The following is a 21,211-nucleotide window of genomic DNA, read 5'->3' on the forward strand; positions in this document are numbered from 1 at the left end:
ATATTAATCCGTAATTTTCAAATGAAATTATCTTAAACTCGGTCTATCTTGTATAATAATTTTCTTAGATTTATGATGATTTAGCGGTAAATCATCATAAATCTAAGAAAATTATTATACATTACCGCTCAGCTTACGTACTAATGTGTACAAATCACTAAAATATCTATCAAATCACTAAAACAAATTGATTGTTTTCATATCCTCAAAGAATACACTATTTTCACTTGAAAAGATTTATCACATGAACGTGTTCTACGATGAATTGATGAATACAAAAAAAAATCTCTTTCAAGAAAATGCGTTCACCTACTTAGAATACTCCCGTAAGTATTTTCTCTTTTTCTAAGTAATTGTTTGTATACATGCAAAATATACTTATTCAATTCCAACATGAATAATAGATAAGATCATGTCGTTCTATGTCTTTCGTCAATGTGAACATGTTAAAGTGTTAACGTAAGATTGGATGGGTAAAATGAGTAATGACTATTAATTTTCAGATTTGAACAATCTAATAATCAAATGGATGGAAGAAGGGTGTGTCTTTCAAATAATATTCCCTTTCCAAACTTGAAGTTTCTAATACACACCTTGAACTTACAATAAAATGCTCAAATATTCCATCTTATTCCACATTTTTCTTTGTTTTTTATAGTATATTATCTATTCTCAATGTTTCTGCAAACACATTGCAAAACAAAGTTTAGATGAAGAAATAGTACCACAAAAATTTTCCATTGCACTAATGTTGAAAGGGTTAAGTTTGATAGTATCAATAAAGTGCCAAAAAAATAAGTATAACAATATTTCACATAAACACTCTTCATTCTTTTGGACCAAAAAATTATCATCCATCAATTATCAATAGACACACTCGTAAGAATTTTTAAGCTTCGATATATTTTACTCCAAAATTATTAAAATTCCTATAACAAAAAAATGTTTAGGTGGCTCTCTTTGCAACCAAAGTTTGTTGTGCATCGAATAAAGGTTGTTAAGCTATTGCAAATTCAACTGTAGTTCCATCACTTTGAAATGTTCATCACAATGCAAATTCAATAATAGCTTTCTTATGCAATACCAAGAGTAGCTCATATAGGACATCATATTATTATACAACTTTGCAAAATCCTACTTCATGATGATATGGACATTCTATAAGCATCCACACCCATTTATGAAGTTAGAGAGGTAAAACATACTTGGCAGGATCCTACTCCATGATATAAACATTCTAAAAGAATCCTAACCTATATCTTTTAGTACTATCACATCTTCCTGCACTCAGAATAAACACACATTTTGAAAATTTACTTTTAGCACTATCCCATCTTTTTGTACTCGGGAAAAAAAAGAACAAAACTTAGGAAACCAAAGACAGCTGCCTCGATCAGTTAATTTAATCCTCACTCCTAAATGAAGTGATTTCACTCACTGTATCTTGTATTTGTTATAAGAATCAGTTCTAATTTCTGTTCCAGGAGCTAAAATGAAATGTAAGAAGGTTGTATATATTCAGTTCAAAGAAAGTCAATGTATTGTTTATAAATGAAATTAGTTAAGTACAGATACTTAAGGTTTTGCTTACCATTTGGGCCCTAAAGGAAACCGTCCCAAGTGCCAAATACAATTTTGCTTTTGAGTTCATTTGTGTTTTTCGATGATATCTGAATACAAAATCTAGATTGTTATAGTCAGCTCATTGTGATGGAAAAAACTATGGATTCACATGTAAACGTACTTTATTGCTCTATATACATTGAATAGAAAAACAACATTACATGCATAACCATGCATTACATCTATCTGTCTTCCAAATATGACTATCGGTGATCGTTCGATCATTTCATAGTGTTCTTAAATCGATAGAAGTATAGTTCTCTACATTAATGAGAAAGAATTTGGGAGAGTTTGCACCTTGACATTTGATATCGAGTGTTCTAGTGTATGTATGTGAGAGGTTGTGTTTGGATAATTATTAGATATATCATTAAATTGCCTAAAAAACAATGTCATACAAAGAAACATAAATTAAATGTGCAAATAAAAACACCCCTTCATAATAAGCTGGCATTCTTTTTACAAGTTTAGACTTTCAATATGTATTATCATATTGTAGCCTGTATGTGTTTGAAAATCAGAATGAGATCCAAGAAAGAAAAACAAAAAGGAAGAAAAGTGCATATGCTAAAAATGTGAGAGTGTGTGATGGGTATTCAAGCACTTACTCGGAAAGTATATTGGTCTACTTCTTAAGAAGTTAATAACCTGTTGGGGATTACACCAATACCAATCGATTCCCCCACTACACAGATAACTTGTATGAACACACTTCAACTCCAGATAAATCTCAAATATCACCAACTACCTATTCTAACATGCCCAACTCGCTAAACAACTATTAACAACAGATAATAATATAAAGCAGTAGAAGCAAACCACAACACAAAGATTTATCGTGGTTCGGCCAATGATGCCTACTTCCACAAGAGTCAGTTCTTAATAACGTGGGAAGGAAGATTACAATCTCTCCTTTCAGTCTCTCACCTTACTAGATCACTCTTATCTCTTTACAGGGTTGTATCTCTGTAAAGGTTCTCTCTCTTTGTTTTAGTCTGGATTCCAATCCTTCTGACTTGTTTGGTTAGGTTTTTCAAAACCTTGATTTTTGGTTTTATCTCCAAAAACCAAATTTCGGGAATCTCAGAAGCAAAGCCCACGAAAATTAGACTGGCTGAAGGGGGCCTCTTTGAGCGGGCCAATGTATCGAGATCGGCTGGCCCCCTCTATGGCGCTGGTCGCCCTATTCTATTGGAACCCGAAGGCCGAAGTCGCTTCTGGCGAGCTGGGCGCTCTCGACATTTCAACGCCGAATTCGCCCGTTTCTCTCCAGCTCTGTTTTCTCTCCTCATGTGAGGGATAACTCCAACAATCTCCCCCTCCCGAACAGTGAGGGGGGATACCTCCATGCAATTGCCAAATCAACAGGAGGAGTGTCCGCCATTCCGCGATAGCACAACAAACATCAAACTTACCTTTCGGTAAGACTTTGGTCATCATATCCGACCCGTTCTTGTCGGTATGGATCTTCTCGATACACAAATGCTTGTCCTCGAGTACTTCTCTAATCCAATGATAACACACGTGTATGTGCTTGGATCTAGAATAAAAACTTCGGATTCTTGCTCAAGTGGATGGCGCCGATCACATAGAACTACAAACTGTTTTACGCTTTAGCCCTAGTTCGTCGAAGAACCTCTTCATCCATAGCAACTCTTTGCAACCTTTCGGTGGCTGCAATATACTCGGCTTCGTAGTGGAGAGGGCAACACACTTTTGCAACTTAGATTGCCAAGAAACCGCTCCCCCCGCAAAAGTAACCGGATAACAGGAGGTGGACTTCATCGAGTCAACATCACCGCCATGTGTCAGTGCATCGATGTAGCCTTCAAGTAAGGGCTTACTTCCACCAAAGCACAAACATGATTTGGAAGTGCCTTTGAGATATCTCAATATCCACTTAACACCTTCCCAATGTTCTTTACCCGGATTTGTGAAAATCGCTTACAACCCCAACGGCGAAAAGCAATATCCGGTCTAGTACACACCATGGCATACATCAAACCGCCGCTGCGGATGCATAAGGAATCTTTTCCATCGACTCTGCTCATGCTCACCCTTAGGACACATCTCTTTGGTCATGCGGAACTGGCCACCAAGCGGACAACTAATCGGCGGCTTTTGATCCATGTTGAATCTCTTCAACACCTACCAATGTAGCTTTCTTGAGAAAGCCACAACTTCCCACTCTTTTCGTCACGAGTGATCCATCCCAAGTATCTGCTTTGCTTTACCCAAATCCTTCATCTCAAAGGACTTACTCAAGTCTTTCTTCAGCTTGGATATCTTGTTGATGTTTGGGCCAACTATCAACATATCATCCACATACAACAATAATAAACAATGAAATCCCCATCCGAAATCTCTCGAACAAAACACACAATGATCGGAAGCAGACTTCTTGTATCCTTGCTTCGCCATAAAGGAATCAAACTTTATGTACCACTGTCTCGGTGCTTGCTTCAACCCATACAAGCTCTTTATCAGCTTGCATACTAGGTGCTCCTTGCCTTTGACCTCAAACCCCTCTGGCTGGTCCATGTAGACATCTTCTTCAAGGTCTCCATGAAGAAAAGATGTCTTAACATCTAGCTGCTCAACCTCTAGGTTCATACTTGCGGTCATACCCAATACCACCCGGATAGAAGTCATCTTCACTACAGGAGAGAAGATCTCATCAAAGTCAATCCCTTTCCTTTGACCGAATCCCTTCACAACAAGGCGAGCTTTGTGCCTTAGGTGAGGATTGTTCTCCTCATGCTTGACTTTGTATATCCACTTATTCTTGAGAACTTTTCTTCCTGTGGGTTTCTCAACTAACTCATAAGTGTGATTCTTATGCAAAGAATCCATCTCGTCATGCATGGCCTTCAACCACTTTTCTTTGTGCGTACCTTCAAGTGCCTCTTGATAGTACATAGGTTCTCCACCATCCGATAGTAGCGCGTGCGTTATGTGGTGGATACTGGTTGAAGCTATTCTCCCCTGTCGGACCTCCTTGCCCCATCTGGCCGGTGCCTCGGGAGGTTGCACTTCTGCTGCTCGGTGGTGGTTCATGCATCTCATCTCGCATCTTCTATACCAATAGGTTCTATCCCATCATGAGCAATAGGATTCTCATCATGAGCTTCAAACTCATGGTTCTCTGCATTCTCAATGCCTTACGCGACGTTCCACGGTAGGAACTTCCGGTTTCGAATCAACAAGATCATTGGTGAAGGCACGTAGCTTCTCACCCTCCTCAAAGTCCGCTATGGTTTGGTCTTCTAAGAACACAACATCTCGACTTCGGATTACCTTCTTGTTAATCGGATCATAGAGTTTGTAACCAAACTTTTCATCTCCATAACCCAGAAAAATGCAGCGCTTGGCTTTGTCATCAAGCTTGGGATCTCTCATCCCGGAATATGCACAAATGCCCCGCACCCAAATACCCTCAAGTATCCATAATCAACATCTCTGCTGACCATACTCTCTGCGGATAATCACTATTCGGAGCTTTTGCGGCGACATGTTGATCACATGCACGGCATCAGACGTGATTGCTTCTACCCGGTAGCTTCTAGGTAGCTTAGAGTGAGATAGCATGCATCTCATCCCTCTACAATGGTGCGGTTCATTCTCTCGCTATTCCATTCTCATTTGCGGTGTCTTGGGAACGGTGCGCTCATGACAAATCCCATGACTCGGCAATACTCTTCAAATGGCCCAATGTACTCACCCCCATTATCCGGCGAATACACTTCAACAACTTCCCGGTCTCTCTTTCCACCATGCTATGGAATTTCTCAAACACGCCAAAAGTACTTCATCCTTGGTCTTCAAACTATAGGCCCATATCTTTCTTGACGATCATCAATGAATGTCAAAAGTCACGAAAGCTCCCCTGGTGGGACTTCACTCTCATAGGACCACATAAGTGCGTATTGCACTAGCTTAAGGGCGGTGTCCTTTTACGTGAGACGGAATCTTTGGAAAGACACCCGTGTTGCTTTCCTACCAAAATGATGAGTACATGTATTTAAATGTGTACCTTTAATGTCCGGCATGGCCTTTTGCTTAGCAAGAACTTCCATCCCTTTTATGCCCATGTGACCACGATCTCTTGTGCCACGGTTCGGATGAAGCTTCTTCTTACGCGCGATTTAAACTACGCTTTACACAAACTAGCTGTGTTTTGTAAAGAGAGCAAGTTTTCTTTCCTCCTCGGTCGCTACAATGGAACCTCGCTTTCGGTTTCCATACCCGTTACCAAACGAGTTTACAAAGCCATCGTCATCTAATTTCGGCCGAAATTAGGCTTAGCCGTATGTCGGGGACATGTCTTATATCCTTGAGTGTCAAGGTGTAGCCGACATTGGTTTCTACATGAACATCTCCAATGCCTATAATCTTGAGACTCCATTGTTACCCATCCTTACTTCACCATATTCACCAGTTGTAGGTAGTGAAGAAGAATCCCGATCGCGGTGTGGCGTGATAGGATGCTCCTGTATCTATCACCCACTCAGTATCGACATGAGGTACTAAGGCAAAGACACACCACAATCGACACAATTCCCACTAGGTCGCCGACTAGTGCGGTAGTATATCTCTGCTGTGTTTCCGTTCCTCGCACCATGTCTTCATGTGTACGGTTATTCTTCTCATCCCTCTTGATTGTTACGCTCGCGACTCATATCGAAGTGGCCTTTTTGTGGCACAATAGTAACATTGCCTCGCGTCTTAGGAGTTCTAGCTTCCCCTAGATTTATACGTCATCACCTCTAGAGCGAGATGGTTTTACGTTTCGACCTCTCCCCGTTTCTCTATGAAAAGGATCTCTCGAGTGAGAAGAGCGCTTCTTGCACTCCTTCTAGTCTCCTCATTCAACAAAGGCGTGGTAGCCATCTCCATGGTAACAATTCCATCCTTGGTCGCTCCATGTAGAGAAAACTGCTAATGTCTCCCAACTTTCGGGTAGAGAGCCTAATAGAAACAAAGCCTCAACCGTCTCCCAAATTGATCTTCATCAAATGCATCGATTGATGATATTACGTACTTCATTAAGATGCTTTCGGACATTGAAGAACCTTCTTGGTACTTTCGGTTCGCAAACTTCTTAACGACTAGCACTTTGTTTCCACCCGACTTCCTCTCATAAAGGTCTTCGAGTTTCTTCCATAGGCCGGGCGTCGTAGTCTCTTGGGCTACATGGTGAAAGACAATGCGTCAATCCAATTGTCGAATGTATCCAATCGCTTTTCGTCAAGCTTTTTCCCTTTCGGCCTCATCGGTCTTTACGGTTTTACTCCCTCATTCTCAATGGGAAGTGCCAAGTCCTTGCGGTATAGCAAGTCTTCCATCTTGGCTTTCGGATGGTGTAGTTCTTCCTATTCGGACTCATCATGCGAGTGTTCTTTGAATGGTCCATCTCTACAAGTTATTTAACCTCAAATCTTCTCTCTCGGGAATTTCGGTCAAACACCCCGACCAAGATTCGGATAACACCCTAGGCTATTCTAACCAAGGCTCTGATACTACTTGTTGGGGATTACACCAATACCAATCGGTTCCCCCACTACACAGATAACTTGTATGAACACACTTCAACTCCAGATAAATCTCAAATATCACCAACTACCTATTCTAACATGCCCAACTCGCTAAACAACTATTAACAACAGATAATAATGTAAAGCAGTAGAAGCAAACCACAACACAAAGATTTACCGTGGTTCGGCCAATGATGCCTACTTCCACAAGAGTCAGTTCTTAATAACGTGGGAAGGAAGATTACAATCTCTCCTTTCAGTCTCTCACCTTACTAGATCACTCTTATCTCTTTACAGGGTTGTATCTCTGTAAAGGTTCTCTCTCTTTGTTTTAGTCTGGATTCCAATCCTTCTGACTTGTTTGGTTAGGTTTTTCAAAACCTTGATTTTGGTTTTTATCTCCAAAAACCAAATTTCGCGAGTACTGTAGCAAAGCCCACGAAAATTAGACTGGCTTTAATGACGGCCAATGATATCGAGATCGCTGGCTGGTCGCCCCTCTATGAAAGCACGGGTAAGCCCTATTCTATGGAACCCCGGCGAAGTGAAGTCGCCCGCCTCTGCGCCTTGGCTCGACATTTCAGCGCCCGACATTTAACGCCCGTTTCTCGCGTTTCTCTCGTTTTGTTTTCTCCTCATGTGAGGGATAACTCCAACATAACCAACAACAAATGCAAATTTCAGATATATGAAAGGGTTATGCGAATAACATTTTGAGTGTTATAATTCGGTATATCTCACATAATCCATAGATAATGTGGGGAACCGTCGGAAACTGATTTTACACCCTATAATAAGTTATTAACTGAAAAATATGTAGTGTTTTTGAGACCACGTTAAAGATATATTCGAAATAAGTTGGTATTTTATCATAGACACTAAAAGTGTATAATTTGTAATAAGGAATTAGCTTATACAAATCACCTATTTTTTAGTAATTTTTTTTATTTGATTAAGTATATAAGAATTGGAACACTAAAAGTGTTTGATTCATAATAAGAAATTACCTTCTACAAATCACCTATTTTTTAGCAATTATTTTTATTTAATCAAATATATAAAAATTGGAAATACACTCAAACTCTCCAAATATAATAATTACAAATATACTCAAACTCTCTAAAGAAGTTCTTAGAAAATACTATATTTCATATTAGAGTGCCACATAATAGAGAGAAAAGGCTAACTCTCATATTAGAGTGTTACATAGGAGAGAAAAAATCTACATAGGAGAGAGAAAATCTTTTATTGGATGTCTCTGCTTTAGTATATAGAAGTAGACAGTAGATAACTCAATATTAGCAAACCCAAATTTAAAATGTGTTGAATGGAGTTTTGTGGGTTTGAAATACTAAGTTACCGTTAAACTAAAGAAAACTTAAAAAAAGGTAGAAAAAATGAGAAGCTAGTAGATTGAAATATTGAATGACATAGTTGCACTTGCGCACTTGCACTACGAGTCTACGACCAGTCTTCTTTCTGGGGAGGCGTTGCAGGCTTGCAGCTGCCTTACTTTTTCAGTTTTCATTATTTCTTTAATCACTCAGCATAACTTGTAGAATTTGGTAAACAACAATCTATTGGCTATTGCCACATCCAACTCTGGAATTTTGCAAAAATTACTGGATGGTGCATCCAGAAGTTCAGATTCTGTTCATTTAAGATTGATAATGCATTCCATAAAATGAAAAACAGAAAAAAATCAGGTCGTGCGAACTTTTTTCTTCAATACTAACAATATCCTCTTTAGATCTTCGGGTAAACCTTATTAACAGCAATAAGGTTTCAACTTTCAAGTATCTTATGAACTAGTTCAGTTCCCATGGCATTATTCATTATTTGTAGTATATATAACAGTATTCAGTCATGTCTTCCATAAGAGGTCATCATAATATCTTACAGTTATATTACAATCGTAGTGTAAAGCATTTACATATGAGATATATCGGGTCCATATATCAGAGATAACATTAGGAGAAAATATAAACTTCATCATACCCCTTCCTATAAAAAACAGCAAACAAAAGGGTTAAAATTTAATCAACACACGGTATAGCATAACATTGCTTAATAGTCAATTTACTCACCCAGCCTTCCCACAGTAAGTAGGACTGTAATTGTAAATAAGGTTGTCAAGCACTTTCCGAGAGGGTGGCCTGTTTAAGGACTTCCTGGCTTCCCTGCACAAAAAGGATGAACGCCGAATTATTAACTATTTAAGAAAGCTAGCTGGAAAACGAGGAAAGGAGTTCCTTGTGGCCAGACTTCATTACTTTTGAAATAAAAATGTAATTATGTTTATATAATCAATTCTAACACAAATACTTTCTAGATAAATATTTATGGAAGAAATAATACCAAACAACCAAATACAAATCAATTATTGAATTAATGACCAAACCAAAAATGGAAAGAGAAATTACCAAAAACCAAAAAGAATCAAAATATGACAACTCATTTCAAAAGGAAGACTCCATAATTTTTGTCTCTCATTCTTTAAGCCACTTTTTTTTTTTGTTTATGTTTCAATGGATTATCTCATTTTGAGAATGAGAAAATGGTCTCTAAAAAATTTTACCAAACAAATTTTTTTATATCCAAAATCAATTATGGAACTCATAATACATTATTTGTCATATAATGGGTTATCATAATGGTTGCCAAACGGGCCCTAAACTGAACTAATTTATCAACAAAAAATGTTCACAATACCACTTTTTTATTTTTATTTTTAATTTTGTGCACATCCATTCTCTTCCGGGTTTCTTTTTTAGTGAAGGTTTAAAGAATACTGATGTGAAACCACATTGACATCTTTTATTGATCTAAATTTCAAATGGTCATACAGTAGCTAAGCAGTAAAACAAAAAGTCTGCTAGAAGTGCAGAAAAAATAAAATAAATAAACAGATATTGTCAAAGTACTTCACAGATGAATATATGATACGTAGAAACTGTTGTAACCGTGCATTACAAACCTGCACTTTCAATGGAAATGTTGTATTTTTGTATTTTGTTTGGTTTAGGAGTAAGGCCTGACTTCCCCTTCTAAGGTGTTTCTTAGAAAAAAAAACATGCACTTTCAATTAACTTTGATTTCAGAGTATAAGCTACCTGATAAAGTAGTTGGCAACATGTTGAGTAACTTGAATAGCATCTTCGGAGTGTGGAATCATTGATAAGCCCCATTCAAAAGCGTTCTTCTGCAGGAAAATGCTAGAGCTTCAGCTTTCAGGACAATAATGAAGTAAAAAAGAGGCAAACAATGTTATTGTCCTCGTCATACTCAACTAATAAGATGCACAGAAGATTAAATAAAAAACATATACTGTGAAAATACGGCCTTAGGTTTATAACTTCTGATTCCATGATTCAGTGATCAGGATAATATGTATAAAATTATAACATACTGGTTATAAGGCAGAACATAACCCCCCACAGGATAGCAGAGCAGTAAAAGTAACAAGCACTAGTTGAGTTATGGAACACATCGATTATCTGGAATACCTCTGGGTGCCACTGGAAAGCAGTCACTGGATAGCTCTGAGCTTGTACAGTTGAAATGTAGTCCTATCACAAGTATTTATGCGTTGAAGAATTAGAGCAACGCATAAATGAATTAATATGTAGATATCTCTTTAGATAAGAAATTATCACAGTAAATACCAAATGCCTAGTTCTAGATACAACCTTGTCATCTTGATCGGTGCTTGTTGTCAATACCCTAAAAAACCTTGATAAGTTAGAAGTCTCTTGAAACCTTGTCGGTGATATACCATACTGAAAAGTGAAAAGTTAACATATTAGATTCAATCCTCAGTAATATCTTGCAGAATGTAAATGCTCCAATTTGAAAAGAATAAAGCAAATTGAGACAGCACCCAACACACTTGGGTCTGACGATTTGACCTGGAAGCTTCAAGGTGCATTTTGCAAACAACATAAACCAAATATATGAGGCTCATTGCTTGAACACAGAACAAAGCGGCCAACAGAGTTGCTCTAGACCGTGGGTTGGACACTTTAGCTTCCCAGACAAGAATATGAAACTTTCATGTGATATGCTAAAGAAGAATAAGCGGAAAGTATGAATATGAAAAATCCAGCCACGGAATTCAGCAAAAATCATTATTTTGGTCTCAAAGAAAGAAGACTAAATCAGTTCAAGTAGTGAAACAAATCACAAATCACAAGACACATAGTTATTGTTTTTATGCACGAGAAAATCATCCACAGTTTCATCACTAGAAATCTTCCCTCTAACCATTGACAAGTGTCAACTTTCTATTTGTCCCACAAGCCCACATAGAATATGTTCCCACGTATAAAATTCACAACTCCGCACACACACACACACCCCTGCCCCTTTCTCTTTCTCTTTCTCTCTCTCCTTCTCTCCCCAGCTGAAATAAAATAATAACATTGAGCATAGTGAAAGACATGCAAATAATCGAAATAGAAGTTATATATAAGAAACCAATTCAAGTTAAGACAACCCGAGATGCAGAGGCTCTTTACTTCTGAACATTACTTTGAATCAGCTCATTTGTATACCATCTACGTCATGAGAGAGACATTGGCCCCATGCATTGGATGAATCAAGGAATGTGCAAAGATTACCAATCAAAATAAACACTCGACAATGAAACGAGAACAATCATACATGACGCTACTGGGTGACCCATACTAATAACCAAGTGCTTTAATCCATTGGGAGACATATACCACTACCAATCTAAATAAACACTAAATAACAGAACGAGAACAATCATACATGACGCTACTGGGTAACTATACTAATAATCAAGTGCTTTAATTCATTGGAAAATATATACCAATCACTATACGAAATTAAACATAAAGTCCCCGAGGTAAACATTGTACTGGATCTGCATTATATGACATATTAAGCAAATGAAATACATGGTTTTGCATTCTTTATAACTTACGTGTGTCTCCAAGAGTGACTCTGAAACTTACTTGATGGTTTTGCATGACAAGACAGTCAGTACTCAATTTTTTAAGCAACTCTGGAGGGAACCTGCACATCCCCAGCATGTATCATTTATTAAAATTACTGAACGCGGTTGCCATCACAATATGGTTAGAATAGCCAAATTTACTTATGATCTTATAGGAGTATGCAACTCGAAAGGGTTTAAGACTTTTATACACACAAACTAGAATGGCACCAATTTTCATGAAATAAAATATTATAGTTCTTTTCAGCAACACTGTCAACATCACTGTACCTTTTTTCTGTATAAGAATGTAGCTGAATTTCTACATCAAATTACCGAAAGAGTGGTATAGAGATGCGGGAGGTTGTGGGTTTGAAAGTCACTAGCCTCGCCGCGTGTGATTATGTGGGCAATACGGGCCAGTGACAAATGGCAATGGCCGTTCTAGTTTCCCTAGGGCCAGTTATAGCTCTGGCCAATCACCCTTCAGTCCGGTGAAGCTAGCCTTTGGACGAGGTGGGCAATCATGGGGCTGCTTAGGTGGAAGCAAAGTGAAAGAAAGGTAGGTCATAGAGGTGGTAATTCTTCTTGTAATACAGAGGCAATGGGATTTAGGTGGCAGCCTAAGTGTCATGTTTCATTGATTTACAGTTAGTTGCTTGGGTAGTAAGCAAAGACCTCTATATATAAAGAGGTTTTTCTTTAAAGATAAAGAAAATACGAACACGGAAACAGAGATGGAAACTTCTCGGAGTGTGCATACCGCTGGAACACAGTGCCTTCGATGTTCGTGTTCTCCGTGAACTTAAGGATGGATGCCTGATCTGTTGCACTAAACCTTTCAAGAATGTAATTGTTCTGGGGTCACCACACAGTAAGAATTTTGAGAAGAAAATTATAATATATATTGACAGCATAATAGTATGAAAAAAAGTTCAAAATAGTCATTTTACTTCAACGAAACTGGCTTTACCGACAAACCCCATACCATTAAACAGGGATACCTTGAACTCATAAAAAGAACTCGTATATGCAAATAATGACACAAAAATAAAACTATTTATTTATTTATTTTATTTTTGAATGGCAAGCGAGGTTGTTAGAGAGGTCCCCTACCAATAAGATATAGAAGAAAAACCTCTTTGCCAAACATACTCGCAAATCCCAACCCGAAAAATTAATGAAATTGGTTAAGATAACATCACAATAAATAAATCAAGAAAAGTCTAGTCATAAAATAACAACAATTACCTCACTGATAATCATGCTAAGAAGTTCAAATCCCAAGCAGATAGCAAAGAGAGGGAAATGGTCAGCCCCATCATTTCTCTCCAGAACTTTCTGCAAAAGTGACCAAAAACATGCATTTCATTTTGGCACAAAAACTGTTGTACTTTCTTGTGTTCAATAACCATGATCATGTCATGTTTGGAAGAATCTAGGAAAAAATAATAATTACCTTAAAAATCCAGGTGGCAGTCTCAAAATACAATCCAGTCTTCGCCCATCCACCAGTAAAGAGCACTCCATTTACCAGACTAAGTTTCTGCACAAAAATGTGACGTAATTATTACCAATGCATGAAAAAGAAAAAAGTTAAAAAATATATTATTACTTGTTCGATAATAGCAGGAGACTCATTATAAATAATAGGAATAACACGAGCACCAGCAGATTCAACAAATTTGACGTAAGAAGCAGCAATATAAGAAGCGTTTGTGGCGTTATTTAGTCTTCCAGAAGCACCATCACCCGGGTGACTTAATATTCCAATCACGGGTCTAAAATATAGACTCGGGTCAGCTGCTGAACAACTTGATGATTCTGATCCGGGTAGTAATAAAACTGATTCCGCTTTTGCCGAGTTTAACTCTTTTGAGAGTGCAATTAATAGTGGCAGCCATAACCAGTTTCGAATTTCCGAGTTAGCTGAGTCGGTTTTCTTCGGCATGTTGGTTTGGGTGTTGTTGGGGATATTGGAAGTGGGATTAGTGTGCATTTTTCTTAATTTTGAGGATGGAACTGTTTAGACGTTTGTGTTTAATACTTGTTCACTGTTTTTTACTGATTACGATGTAGTACATAAGTGACGTAAGGGTAATTTGGATTGCGTGTGTCAAGTGACCATTGGGGGATCATCTTTATTTTGTACCAATACGGAACATTGTCCTTTTGGTTGTTTCGTTACTGCTGCCCATTATTTGAAGATTCACAATTGGTTCCAATTTATGTTAGAGATCCGATAGGGAGAGATCATTCTCTTTAAATTTTGTGCGCCAATTTCGAGAAGAAATTTCTCCATCCAACGAATATTTGTCTTGATCTCTCCAAAATTTAGAGAGAATGATCTCTCCTTATCATTTGCCTTTATGTTATGACTGTTATCTGAGTTTCCCCATTTTATCGGGATATATATATTTTCTCAAAATATTTTTGCGGCAACAAGTTCTTTCGTTTTTTTTCAGTGGAAGATTAAAGAAAAGGAAGATAGACAGTAACAGAACTATACAAAAGTTCTACAACTATACAAGTCATTAAAAGTTCTACAACTATACAAGTCATCTCCCTCCATCTCTCATTCTCTTGATTACAGTAACAGAAAAAGGCATTAAAGGTTCATCTTCAAATTAAGGAGGATTTTCTGTGTTGTGAATATATGACTGCAGAAACAACGTTACCCACAACAAACGGATCAATCCAACACAAGGATCGATCATTCTCAATAGACAAGACTTCAACACCCTCCAAGCAATATCCCAACACTTCTCAATATCAAATAACAAGCATATAAAGTAAAACAATTAATGTAAAAGAAGAACAAACCACAAGGCGAGATATATCATTGGTTCGGCAATTGCCTCGTCCCACACCGCGAGTTCCAAGCTTTTACTAGATGTCGGAGTAACAGTTACAAGTCTCTCAATTCACTCACAAAGAATGAATACTCAACTCACAAAAGAATTGCTCTCTTATAATCTCTCTCTTTCTTGGTTTTGGAAAATTTTGGTTTTCTAGGAAAAACCTATTTTTATACTATTTCGGAAAAGCTTCAAAGCGGTGAATTTATTTGAAATTGGTTGGAGCTGGTCGCGCCATCGTAAGCGTAGTGCTTAAAACAACTGGAGGGTCGCGCCCATCGGAGGCGCAGGTTCGCTCTAGACATGAAAGAGAAAAAAACACACTTTTTCTCTACATTCTCCACCTCGGTGAGGTTTTAGCACATAAAACCAAGCCGAACACATCCAAAGAATAACACATCCGAAGAGGGAACACATCCGATGGGAAGACTCGCGAATAACCGCCCGAAGGACTATGCCCACACAGGGCTCTTTCAAACATGTAGGATTTGGAGCAAGTCCAAACAGTATTGGAACTTAACTCCGGTGACAACTTTCGTCAGCATATCAGCAGGATTGTCATGGGTGTCCACTTTCTCAAGTGCTACATCACCATCCTCAACGACATCCCGTATAAAGTGATAACGGACATTAATATGTTTGGTCCGAGCATGATGAACTTGGTTCTTCGCCAAATGAATAGCACTCTGGCTATCACAATACAAAACAACACTGTTCTGCTCAATACCCATATCATCTAGAAGACCTCGAAGCCATAGTGCCTCTTTCACTGCCTCTGCCACTGCCATATACTCTTCCTCAATAGTAGATAGAGCAACTGTAGTCTGTAGCATAGACCTCCAACTAACCGGTGCACCATGCATCATAAAGTCATAAACACATAACCAGTAGTCGATCGTCGTCTATCTAGATCACCTGCATAATCAGAATCCACAAACCCACTGACGTAACAAGTGCCTCCACCATAAGCTAATCCTACATCCAAGGTACCCTTCAAGTACCTTAGTACCCATTTCACTGCCTCCCAATGTTGCTTCCCAGGATTTGCCATATACCTGCTTACAACACTAACTGCCTGTGAAATATCTGGGCGTGTGCACACCATAGCATACATCAAACTGCCCACGGCACTTGCATAAGGAACATTAGTCATATGCTTTTGTTCCTCCACCGAACTAGGAGAGAACTTAGCTGAAAGCCTAAAATGCCCAGCTAAAGGTGTAGAAACCGACTTTGCATTCTCCATACCAAATCGCGGAAAATTACTTTTACGAAGGTATTTGTTCTGAGATACAACTATCTGTCGCTTCTTCCTATCTCTGTCAATCTCCATGCCCAGTATCTTCTTGGCTCCACCTAAGTCTTTCATCTCAAACTTAGAGCTAAGTTGAGATTTCAACTTGTCTATCTCCACCATGCTTTTGGAAGCAATAAGCATGTCATCCACATAAAGCAGGAGATAGATGAAGTCATTACCACGAAGCCTTCTAAAGTAGACACATCAGTCATACTTACTTCGGGTGTACTCATGTTGCATCATGAATGTGTCAAAGCGCTTGTACCATTGCCTGGGCGATTGCTTTAACCCATACAGTGACCGATTCAATTTGCATACATAATCTTCTTTCTCAGCAACGACAAACCCTTCAGGTTGTCTCATATAGATCTCTTCTTCCAAGTCCCCATGCAAGAAAGCAGTTTTCACATCAAGTTGCTCTAACTCCAAGTTGAAGTGAGCAACTAAACTCAATAACACACCGAATGGACGTATGTTTTGACCACCGGGAAAATACCTCATTGTAGTCGACTCCTTCCTTACGTGAAAAACCCTTTGCTACCACTCTTTGCCTTGTACCCGATCTTGTCCGGACTCGGGAAGGATCTCTTTCTTTTCGAACACCCATTTTATCGCCGATAGTCCTTTTGCCCTTTGGCAATAAAACTAGGTCCCATGTGTGATTTTTATCAAAGATTCCATCTCGCTTGCATAGCTACCAACTAATCTCGTAATGAGCATCTCTAACGGCTTCCTTGAAGCTATCCGCTCATCATCTTCGATATTCGGTGCATATGCCACCAAATCCACCGACCATAGTGTTTCACGGCTTCTCGTGCCCATACTTGTGCACTTCTTTAACTTGTCTCGTGGTCAGTGGTCACCACTATAAGTTGTGGATGCTTTTGCTCTTCTTCCTGTTCTTCGTGTGGTTCCATGATTTGGTACCTCATCATGATCTAATCGATCATCTCACAGATCGACAACTCAAGCTCGGAAGCTTGAACTTCTATAGACTCACCATTACGCCCGCTGCCTAAACTTCAAAGATAACACGGAAATCTCATCAAAGGTAACATCTCTCGCTAAACGGGGAACTTGTGGTCTTCTAGACACCACAATCTATATCCCTTTACCCCATTTGTGAAGCCTAAGAATATGGCCTTCTTAGCTCTAGGATCTAGCTTGTTGTCCCTCACATGGTAGTAGGTCGTCGATCCAAACACTTTCGCAAAATACTATCCGGTTGGGTTGCGACCACACCTCATAAGGTGTCCCGCAATCTATAGCTGGTAATGCGGTGACCTATCAGACATGGTAACACGCCATGGACCTTTGATCCGCCCAATACTCTTTGCCTAGATTGGCATTAGACAATAAACATCTTGCTCTTTCAAGCAAAGTTCTATTCATCCTCTCTGCCATTCCATTTGGCGTGGCGTCCCCCGATCGGTATCGATTAATGCGGGCAATTCCCGTTGGCGCAAGAGAACTCTTGGAAAGGTCCATAGGTATACTCAGTACCATTGTCAGACCGTAATGTCTTTACCTTCCTATTTGTGCGATTCTCAACCCTTGCCTTCCACTTCTTAAATGTCTCAAACACTTCATCTTTCGATTTCATCATATACACCCACACATAGCGAGTATGATCATCAATGAATGAGACATAATAGCGGTTACCTCCCTTGGAAGCCACCCTGGAGGGTCCCCAAACATCCGTATGCACATAGTCAAGGATGCTGTTGTCGTGGTGCTTGCTTGATTTGAACTTGACTCTGATTTGCTTCCCATAGGCCGCAATGCTCACGGAACCCCATACTTGGCTTCTTCAAGTTCTTCAAGAACCATCGCTTGCACAACTCAGACAAACCCTTTTCACTCATATGCCCTAAACGCATATGCCATATCTTAGTGCACTCAGAATCATTACTACATGCACCCCGCTACATCGCCTATCCCGTACTACCTATCAGAGTATACAAGGTTCCATATTTTTGACCCTTCATAACAACTAAAGAGCCATTAACAATATTTAGGACTCCACCTTCGTCCACAAACTTGTGGCCTTTGGAGTCCAAGGTACCAAGAGAAATAAAACTTTTCTTTAGCTCAGGAACATATCTCACATCGATTAAAATCCTCACTACACCATCATACATCTTGACCCGTATAGTTCCAATTCCTACCGTCTTACAAGCAACGTCATTACCCATTAAAACGGAACCACCATCAATGCTCTCATAAGAAGTAAACCACTTTCTATTCGGGCACATATGATAGAAACATCCGGAATCAAGAATCCACCTTTCGGTCATATAGTCTTGTGTGGACACACAAAGACTGAACTCATCCTCTTCAGAGCCTGAAGCATAATTTGCCTCAATTTTTGCCTTACCTTTCTTCTGACCATCTCTCTTGTTCTCTTTCTTCGGGTGAGGACAATTACTTGCATAATGTCCCTTTTCATTGCAATTGTAGTACTGTACATGTTTTAAAGGCTTCTTTGACTTGGACCTAGAATTCTCATTACTTGAATAATTCTGTTCATACGAATTTCCTCTTGCCACTAGCCCCTGACCTGCATCAATGCTATTCTCTACACGTGTCTTCTTCATCAACTCATAAGAAAGAAGTGCACTCTGAACTTCGTCAAGATCGACGACTTCTCTGTTCATGAATGTAGTCATTAGATGCTCATAGCTTTTGGCAAGGAGAATATTAAACATGCCGATTGATCCTCATCATCCATCTTCATACCAACATTCAAATAATCCGCTAGGCGCCGACGGAACTCACTAACGTGCTTTCTTGCATCGTTGAACCATCGACCATCATCATGTAACCGATAAAGACGCTTCTTAAGGTACATCTTGTTCGTTATGCTCTTGGTCATATACATAGACTCTAGTTTGAGACAAATACCGCAGCGGTATTTTCTCCCATCACACTATACATGGCCTCATTAGCAAGACATAACCGGATTGATGAACAAGCCTGAAGATCGAACTCTTCCCAATCATCATTACTCATACTCGCCGCCTTATATTTAATCCCCTTTAAAGCCTTGTGCAAACCTTGTTGGATGAGGATGTCCTTTACTTGGACTTGCCAAATCCCAAAGTTATTCTTCCCATTAAACTTCTCTACTTCAAACCTTGCGTTTGACATCTTGGGAGCCATCTTTCAAGTTACACACAATAACCCAAAAAAAATTTTACCTCGGAATTTAATCGAACACCTTGTCTACACAAATTTCGAGCACTAAACTCAAAATTCTAGGTTGTATACCTACGCTCTGATACCATTGTTGTGAATATATGACTACGGAAACAACGTTACCCATAACAAACGGATCAATCCAACACAAGGATCGATCCTTCTCAATAGACAAGACTTCAACACCCTCCAAGCAATATCCCAACACTTCTTAATATCAAATAACAAGCATATAAAGTAAAACAATTAATGTAAAAGAAGAACAAACCACAAGACGAGATATATCGTGGTTCGGCAATTTGCCTATGTCCACACTGCGAGTTCCAAGCTTTACTAGATGTCCGGAGTAACAGATTACAAGTCTCTCAATTCACTCACAAAGAATGAATACTCAACTCACAAAGAATTGCTCTCTTATAATCTCTCTCTTTCTTGGTTTTGGAAAAGTTGGGTTTCTACAGAAAAAACCTATTTTTATACTATTTCAGAAAAGCTTCCGAAATAGTGAATTTCGGGCTGAAATTGGTTGGAGCTGGTCACGCATCATCGTGGCGGAGTCTTAAAACACTAGAGAGGGTCGGCTTCATCGGAGGGCGAAAGCGCTCTAGACAGACATGAAAGAAAACGCCTTTTTCTCTACACATTACGCAAATGTTTGAAGGCACTACAAATAATGAAAAAGAGAAGACAGACAAATGCAAGCTCAAGGAAACTTACATAAACCGTGTGTACAGTGTGCCCACTTATTTCCAGGCAAAAAGTTACAGCTCATTTAGAAAATAATGAACTACGAAGATAGACATTCAAGTTCTTTCGATGAACATATATGAAACTTTTGAAAATGATGATTACAAACTGGATGTCCTCTTCCTTCCCTTAAAAGTGGAGAGGGCACTTCATAAGTTCACATTACCAAACATTTCAAATAAATAAACAATACCATGTTAGAATTAAACCAAGAGAGAACACCACACTAATTTAACATGTATTGAATCATTGAGAGAAATAGAGAGAATTCTTAAGGTAAGTCTGAATGGGAGGAGGTTACCTTTATATACAACTAGATAACCTCCTTTCCAAGATAAAAGATTACCAGGATAAACACCAAGATAACCTCCTTTCCAAGATAAATGATTACCAGGATAAACACCAAGACAAAGGATTACCAGGATAAATATATATAACGAGACATCCCATATGGGCTCAATGGTGGGCATCCATATAGGCCCACGGATTTCATAACACTCTCCCTTGGATGTCCACCATTCTTGTGGAAATTTTGGTGGATGCATCTTTTGTAACATTCTTCTGGATGCTCTATAACTATCCAATGACAATTGCCTCATTAAAACCTTGCTAAGAAAAACCTAGTAGGAAAAACCAAAGCGAAAGAAAAAGAGTACAACATTATTCAGAATCATTGTGACTTACTTTATACTGCCTCATTAAAACTTTTACTAGGAAAACCCAGTGGGATAAAACCTAGATAAGGAAAAAGAGTGCAGTGCATATGTCCTGGGATGCATTCTTCATAATGCTCCCCATATTCTATTACCCCTGATAAAAACAAGTCTTTACATGGCTTGGTGGTGAAATCTTCGCGATTTAAGGAAGCTATTGCTTAATCTTGCTTTGTCGATTGCCAAGACATAGCTGCATATTTATTAATAAAAATTTAACCTGTTTGAAAGTGATCCTTCTGAGGGTCAGATGGATAACCAAAGACTGCATGACAAACTAG

At 38.8% G+C, this 21,211-nt stretch overlaps 1 protein-coding gene across 2 annotated transcripts; it reads right to left on the reverse strand.

Moving 5' to 3' along the window:
- Positions 1 to 8,956: 8,956 nt before the first annotated feature.
- LOC147518786 (gamma-glutamyl hydrolase 2-like) lies at positions 8,957 to 14,334 on the reverse strand. Of its 2 annotated transcripts, XM_086590530.1 has the most exons (10): positions 13,733 to 14,334; positions 13,577 to 13,663; positions 13,369 to 13,458; positions 12,881 to 12,975; positions 12,137 to 12,197; positions 10,847 to 10,936; positions 10,664 to 10,726; positions 10,271 to 10,359; positions 9,245 to 9,337; positions 8,957 to 9,161 (listed from the first exon to the last, which is right to left on the reverse strand). In XM_086590530.1, the coding sequence occupies exons 1-10, from the start codon at positions 14,114 to 14,116 to the stop codon at positions 9,128 to 9,130; spliced, it is 1,086 nt and encodes a 361-aa protein (XP_086446656.1). In that variant the 5' UTR covers positions 14,117 to 14,334; the 3' UTR covers positions 8,957 to 9,127. The 2 variants fall into 2 exon arrangements, with proteins under 2 accessions (XP_086446656.1, XP_086446657.1); XM_086590531.1 differs by lacking the exons at positions 12,137 to 12,197; positions 12,881 to 12,975 and having other exon boundaries at positions 13,733 to 14,172.
- Between the last annotated feature and the right edge of the window lie 6,877 nt (positions 14,335 to 21,211).

This window comes from Coptis chinensis, chromosome 2 (genome assembly GCF_015680905.1).
Source record: "Coptis chinensis isolate HL-2020 chromosome 2, ASM1568090v1, whole genome shotgun sequence".
NCBI lineage: Eukaryota > Viridiplantae > Streptophyta > Magnoliopsida > Ranunculales > Ranunculaceae > Coptis > Coptis chinensis.

What these genes read in the sequence shown, in the direction of transcription:
- LOC147518786 (XM_086590530.1), bottom strand. Translation starts at nt 14,116, where the DNA reads ATGCACACTAATCCCACTTCCAATATCCCCAACAACACCCAAACCAAC. An exon ending in CTGCCACCTGGATTTTTAAG is followed by an intron (nt 13,459 to 13,576) that starts GTAATTATTATT and finishes TCACTTTTGCAG; the next exon opens with AAAGTTCTGGAGAGAAATGA. An exon ending in CTTTCCAGTGGCACCCAGAG is followed by an intron (nt 10,360 to 10,663) that starts GTATTCCAGATA and finishes ATTTTCCTGCAG; the next exon opens with AAGAACGCTTTTGAATGGGG.